At 43.4% G+C, this 7,101-nt stretch overlaps 1 protein-coding gene across 1 annotated transcript; it reads left to right on the forward strand.

Annotated features, from left to right (window-relative positions):
• The first annotated feature begins 371 nt into the window (after positions 1–371).
• On the forward strand, positions 372–6,303 carry LOC108280261 (radial spoke head protein 4 homolog A). The gene is made up of 7 exons (XM_053673834.1): positions 372–535; positions 629–733; positions 3,665–3,887; positions 4,572–5,291; positions 5,504–5,648; positions 5,718–5,835; positions 6,000–6,303. The coding sequence occupies exons 2-7, from the start codon at positions 633–635 to the stop codon at positions 6,235–6,237; spliced, it is 1,545 nt and encodes a 514-aa protein (XP_053529809.1). The 5' UTR covers positions 372–535; positions 629–632; the 3' UTR covers positions 6,238–6,303.
• Positions 6,304–7,101: the final 798 nt, after the last annotated feature.

Below are 7,101 nucleotides of genomic sequence, written 5' to 3' on the forward strand. Positions count from 1 at the left end.
TGTTGTTGTTGTTGTTGTTGTCATTGTAAAGAATGATTAAAAAAACTTTCAGCCTGTAAACTCAAAAATACTGTCAATGTTTGTTTTTGTTACTTATTTATTTAAAATGATTATTGTTCATTTGTTGTTGTTGTGTATGAACTCGCGGACGCTCGTTTTCCGTTTTCGGTGCTGTTACCGCTAAGTGTGTAATAAACTGCGCTCCTAAATTATTTCTGTGCGGCTGGATTAACTGCGCTTTCAGGAAGAGCGGCTGCTTAACCAAACCATCACCACCCAGCCCCCCACCCCAGGCGACGACCCTGGGAACACGTCACGGATAGAAACAGAACATGCATCTAGTACATCTATAACTATGACGTAATCACCAAAGTTCTACTCTATTACGTGCTGTAGGCTGGAGGGAGACTGTAAGAGCCGTCTGTCTGTTCGAGCAGATAATAAAACGATATTCGAGAGAGAATAAGGACGAGAAGTGATTAGACGCTCACAAAACAACACATTACAAGAACAGAAAACAATTGTATCTGATCTGGTACAGAAACATCGTGACACAGACTAGAGACGTTCAGAACTGAGACCCAGAGATCAACTTAACAATTTTCCTTTTATTTAAACTGAACGACAGACACATGGAGACTTCTGCTGAAGCGCGTGCTGACCAAAGGCAGCGGGTTGCGGAGAACTTCAAGGCTTTCCTGCTGAAAAACAGAACACAGACAACCTTCAACCTGTGAGTAACTTTTATTTAACACAACAACCTCTAGGACTGTTTTCTTTTACTTTTCATCGTTTTAAAAAAAAGATCTATGAAATTCTGAAACGTTTCTTTATTAGCATTTTTCAAATTAAACGTACAACACCAACCATACAAACAGAACCCCCCCCACCCCCCACCCAGTGCCAGACATAGAACATACATATTACATATTATAAAGCCAGACCACCATAGAAAAGAAGAGAGCAAAAGAAACAAAATTATAGATAATGATCACATAACAATACTGTCAGCATCCATGTCTCTGAGAAAGAACAGAAAAGGTTGCCAGATTCTGTAAAATTTCCCAGTCGCTCCCCTGACAGAGTACATAATCTTTTCCAATTTAAGATGACACGACTTCCCTGACCCAGTGACTATACACCGGTGGAGCAGGATCCAATCCATCTAAACGATATTAATCTCCTGGCCAGGAGAGTGCAGAAGGACATCATGCTGATCTCACACCATCTAAAAGGAGTATTCTCCGGGGTCACCCCAAACAGCGCAATAAGAGGGGATGGCTGTACTACTCTTCCCAATATCTTACTAAAAGTCTCAAATATAGATTGCCAGAATGTGTACAGCTTTGGACATGTCCAGAACATATGCAACAGTGTGGCTGGAGCCTGTCTGCATCGATCACATGTGGGATCTATGTCGGAATTAATCTTCGAGAGTCTAGCTTTGGACCAATGCAGACGATGAACAATTTTAAATTGGACAACTGCGTGTCTGAGCCATATGGAGGAGGAGAAAATCCCCTGGATTACTTTGCACCAATCATTAGCAGAAATTGATTCGCCTAAGTCCGTCTCCCATTTATTCTTAAGGAGATCTAGGGACGACAAATCATCCATGCTGAGCAGGTCATAGATATCCCTTATTGTCTGCTTCCTGGCCAGTTTACATTTAAAAATTGCATCCATCAGCGAATTGGAAGGACACAATGGGAAGGTGTCTGAATTAAAGGCCACAAAGCTTCTAAGCTGCAAATATTTATAAAAATGCGATCTGGGAATGTAATATTTCTGCATTAGCTGCTCGAATGAGACAAAAACACCATCAACATAGAGATCAGACAGTAAGACAGCCCCCCTTCTAGACCAAATAGCGAAAGTCTTATCCAACAAAGATGGGATAAACAGATGATTATTTGCAATTGCATATTTTGCAATATTTTGCAAGTTTCAGATGTGCAAATACCTTCTTTCGCGTCAAAGCGCCACCCCCACACCTACAGGAAAAGGGTGCTCGCCGTACCCTCCCAAAACAAATCCGCACATTCAGTGCTTGTGTGGAGGAACTCTATAGAGCCTACAGCTCAAGCTCCCACCGAACCCCGGGTATGAAAAGTAAACTCTCTCAAAAAAAAGCATCCTATCACAGTGAAGCATACACCCTATCATAGCGTATATAACAGAAAATAAGACAGCGGTGTTGATCATCCTCCTTATTACAGTAAAAGTCTGATCAAACAGTTATCATCCAATCAAAGTTGAGACGAAGAATTAGCCGGGTCAATGTTACTCACTCAGCCCTCTACAGTAGTAATGATATTCTTCTTGACGTAGCTCATCGCTTTGCTTGCATCTATGAACTCCTTTTCCTCTCCATTGAACGTAATACGGAGACAGGCTGGAAACAGGATGCCATACCGAACTCCCTGCTAGTTACGGAGCAACTTCCTGACCTCATTGAAGGCCACCCTGGCCTTAGCGACACTCGTGGTATAATCTGGAAAGATAGCAAGCGTCTCACCGTTATGCCGGAGTGGGGCTCAAGAGCGTGCCCGGCTCAGTACCTCAACGCAGTCCTGGTAGTAGTGGAGTTTGGCTATTATGGCACGTGGTTTCCCATCCTTCCTCACAGGACCCAGGATTCTGTGAGAGTGGTCCACAAGCACATTTCTATCCAGCTGTAGTATTTCTCTCAATAGTTCCGAGACCAATGTTGTAGAGCTGGATCCATTTGCTTCCGCCACCCCCAGAATTCTGATGTTAAATCTCCTCAGTCTCCCCTCCATGTCTTCACACTTATTTCTGAGTCCAGTCACCTCTACTGCCAGGTCATTCACCGTAGTCTGTAAGACTGCCACATCGTCCGACCAGGTCGTTAGCCCACCTTCCACCTCTTTAATTGTAGCTTTCATCTGGTTGATTTTGGAGTGAATTGCTTCCGTATTGTTTTTTATTTCTGCATTCACCGCTTGCAACTCATTCATAAGGAAGTCGAAACCTTCAGCAAGTGCATTTTTCAGCTCAGTTTTTATCACCGCAGCAGTGTTGGCCCTTAGTGAAAGCAGGATATCCGTCTTCAAGGTTTCAGTGTCCATCTCTTGGCTGTTCGGCCGGGGCGGGGGCTCCGAGCCCAGAGAGGCAGCAGAAGTCGCGGACGAGGCGGTGCTGGGCCTAGATTTGGTTGACTCGATGAATTTATATTTACACAAATTTGCCGCCATCTTCACGCAAATATACGCACATTTAACTTAAGAAAATATGTTCAAAACAGGGTTTGCTAGCATTTAACTAAGAAAAACACTTATTGACTTAAAAAAAAAAAACAGAAGTTCAATGGGAGCTCAAACTAAACCCGACCTACTCCATTGCCCGCTCGACAGCGCCCCTTATTTATGAAATTCTGAAGTAACTTACAGCTGCATTACATTCTGAAACTTTAAGTTCAGTAACCATCATGATTAATTACCTTAACTAACCATAACCATCTAGCACAACAACCTAACCATCATGATTACTTACCCTAATTAACCATCTAGCCTACCAACCTAACCATCACGAATACCTACCCTAGCTAATCATAACCATGTAGCCTAACAACCTAACCATCATGATTACTTACCCTAACTAACAGGATGTTGCTAAGTGATGCATTTACTGTCATTTTCAGCTATGACCATCTGGTTCGCGTGCTCACCAAAGTGATGGACAAGCGTCCCGAGAACGCCGTGGATGTGATTGAAGATCTGAGCCACGAGGTAAAGCTCAGCATGGTGCTGGATAAGCAGAACATGCTGAGGGATGCTCCGTCCACAACCTCCTCTGAGCTGCTGGCTGAGAAACAGAGTGCGCTGTTTAAACAAGAGGACGAGGGAGAACCCAAAGAGGCGCAGGTCAGAACAGTTTCCTTTCTTGCATGATTGCAGTGGCATTTAGCTCTTGTAACGCTTTATAAATGTGCATTTAACCATCAATAGATGTGTCAGCCCATCTCAGGCAACAATCTCATTTTCTCATAGGCTTCTTTGCTTAAAAATGGCTGCATTTTGCTTTTAAATAGGCAACTGGGTTGAGTTTTTAAACATAGAATGAAACATACAAATGTGGTTGAGTAGAACCAATGAGACACATAAAGCTAGCATCTTTTCGAACTGCTGCTCAGACGAAAACGCTTTCCTAGCTTTCCTAACACAGGAAAATCCTGAGGATGGAGGGCTTTGAGGTTTCACAGTAACATGACAAGCCTTTATTAACCTCAAAAGACATTTTATAGATTGGTGAGGGAATGAATGTTTATAGCTGCTATAACGTGAGCAATGACAGGAACTAACAGGAACTTAACTGGATAAAATGTACAACGTGTCATTCTTTAATTAATGAAAAATGTTAACCATTGGCAAATTGCTGTGGTGTAATAGGAATAAAACATTCAGTCATGCTGTTACTGGAAAATAATCATATAAATAATCGTTTTCTACAATTGGTAGGCATCCGTGATCAAATTACAGCTAAGAAGCCATTGCAATGGACCATTAAGAGTGGAGATTTCACATACAACTTATTTGTGTTCCTTCTAGATGGAGGGACCCCTGCCCAATATCACTGAGCTGGCATACTTCCTGCAGCAGACTGGGGTTGGTCTGGGTTGGGTGGAGATGCAGAGGATTCTTCTGGCCCTGAAGCAGCTGGTGGATGTGCAGCCCCTGCATAGCTGCCGATTCTGGGGCAAAATCCTTGGTATCGAAGGGAACTACCTGGTGGCTGAAACATACTACATGGGCGATGAGGAAGAAGAGGAAGTGGAGGAAACACATGAGGATAAGGGAGAGGCTGGAAAAGAGGATGAGGTAATCAAAGTCCCCAAATCAAGCTACAAGCCACCCACCCCAGTCCCTAAGGAGCCTCGTCACTCCGGCACCAACATGTTCACCTACTTTGTGTGCCGAGAGCCTGGCCTGCCCTGGGTCCGTCTTCCTGACGTCACCCCTGCTCAGATCATAGTCGCGCGACAAATTCGCAAGCTCTTCACCGGGCACCTGGACGCTCCCATCGTGTGCTACCCACCCTTCCCCGGCAACGAGGCCAACTACCTGCGTGCCCAGATCGCCCGAATCTCGGCGAACACCCAGGTCAGTCCACTGGGGTTCTATTTGTTCCGGGAAGAGGAGGCTGAAGACGAGGAGAATGCAGCGCGAGACAGCATCGAGGAGAACCCTGACTTTGAAGGTGTCAGCATGCAGGAGATGGTAGAGTCACTGTCGACATGGGTCCACCACATTCCGCACATTCTCAATCAGGTGAGAAAGAAAATAGAATGAGAATTTTCCCCACATTTCTCTCCAATGTTAGTCAATTTTCACCCATGAATTCCCATAGCAAACAATTCCTGCCAACCTGTGAGGGTGGAGGCTAACATTAGAGTGGGTCATAAATAAGATTTCTGATTTGGCAAACATATGGCCACGCCACCGAAACCAAGGATTTCTGATTATCTTTGTGTGTGCACCAGGGTCGTTGTGTGTGGGCCAATCTGGCTGAAAAAACAGAGAATCTTCTTGAAGAAGATGCAGAGGAAGAGGAGAAGGAGGAAGCTCCCGACGAGCCTGAGCCTGAGGTTGGACCACCGCTTCTCACACCACTGTCTGCGGACACAGGTGAGTCTTTGACTTTATTTGGGTGTCACTTTTTTTCTTTCTTTCTTACGATATGTTCTTATATTTCAGAGGTTAATAACACCCCTGCTTGGAGTACCAGGATCTCCTCAGACCTAATCTCCCAGTATGCCATTGCTTTTGTGCGCTCCAACCTGTGGCCTGGTGCCTATGCGTATGCGTCTGGCAAGTAAGATCTCTTTTACTCTCAGCTCCTAATAGCCAGAATTATAATGATAGCAAATAAACTGGAAACTGTTTTTCTAGTCAACTTTGTTATGATACAGCTGATTACATGACCTCTCCTTGGAGTACAAGGATCTCCTCAGCTGATTACATGACTCAATTTTTCAGGAAGAAGTTTGAGAACATATACATCGGCTGGGGTCTGCAGTTCTTGGGCGAGGACTTTACCCCGGCCCTCCCCCCTCCCCCAGAGTCCGAGTACCCCAGTGGGCCTGAGCTCACAGAGGTACTGGACCCCAGTGTCCAGGAGGAGGAGGCTCTGAAGGAAGCACAAGAGGCGAAACAGGCCGCGCTGGAACAGAATGATGCCTTGGACGCCGAGGAAGAGGAGGAAGAGGAATACTAAACGACAGTACTACACAGTAGACTGAAATATTTTAACATATGTGACAATAATAAACTGTTACAGACAGACGTTGCTTTCTCATTTCTTTGTTATTATACAGCTCTGTTGAACGCTCGATTCTGATTGGCCAGAAGGTTGATCACATTACTTTGTGTATATTAATGCACTCATTCTAATACATTTTTATTCCTACAATAACAGATAATTTACAGGGATGTGTATAAACAAATCGATTAAAAAAGCATGTAATTATTAATAAATAAATGTTGAAATAAATTTTAAAAATCCAGCAAAATGTTAGATTAAATGTTAGTTTAAAAGCAACAAGTCTGATCGATTTGTCCTTTCCAGTTCTTGGCCATCTTCAACTTATTCACAGCTCTCCTGTACATGTCACAGGCTTCCTCTGCCTTGGAAGAGCTCCTAAAGAATGGAATTCAAATACTAGTTATAAAGCACTGCGGTACTGCGGTGCCTTGTGAAAGTGTTGAGTCATGATCATACTTTATTAACTTTGGTCGTGACACGTTTATAACTTTATTTTGGGGTCACAATCCATCTCCTGAAGAACTTGCTGGATATTTCCACCACCTATAGCAAATCCATGACTATAAGTAGTGGGCGAGTCCATAATCACGCTACTATTTGGCAGTTGTGTCTAAGAAATTAAACTTTTCAACATTGAATATTAGTTTTTTTCTGCAATTTTGCTCTTAAGAGTAATGGTTTTGGCCTAGAATTAGCAACTTGATAAGCTAGTATCCATTCTAATTGTATGAGGATGTTAAAGACATTCTCCCAGCTAGAACATTTTCGCTCTAGTAATGTTTAAAATGTTCTAGTAATGTTTTCAGCGGGAAGTTT

This window comes from Ictalurus punctatus, chromosome 20 (assembly GCF_001660625.3).
Source record: "Ictalurus punctatus breed USDA103 chromosome 20, Coco_2.0, whole genome shotgun sequence".
Lineage (NCBI taxonomy): Eukaryota > Metazoa > Chordata > Actinopteri > Siluriformes > Ictaluridae > Ictalurus > Ictalurus punctatus.

Coding starts and splice junctions, on each gene's coding strand:
- LOC108280261 (XM_053673834.1), top strand. CDS start 633: ATGGAGACTTCTGCTGAAGCGCGTGCTGACCAAAGGCAGCGGGTTGCG. Junction 734..3,664: donor ACACAGACAACCTTCAACCT/GTGAGTAACTTT, acceptor TGTCATTTTCAG/CTATGACCATCTGGTTCGCG. Junction 5,836..5,999: donor TATGCGTATGCGTCTGGCAA/GTAAGATCTCTT, acceptor TCAATTTTTCAG/GAAGAAGTTTGAGAACATAT.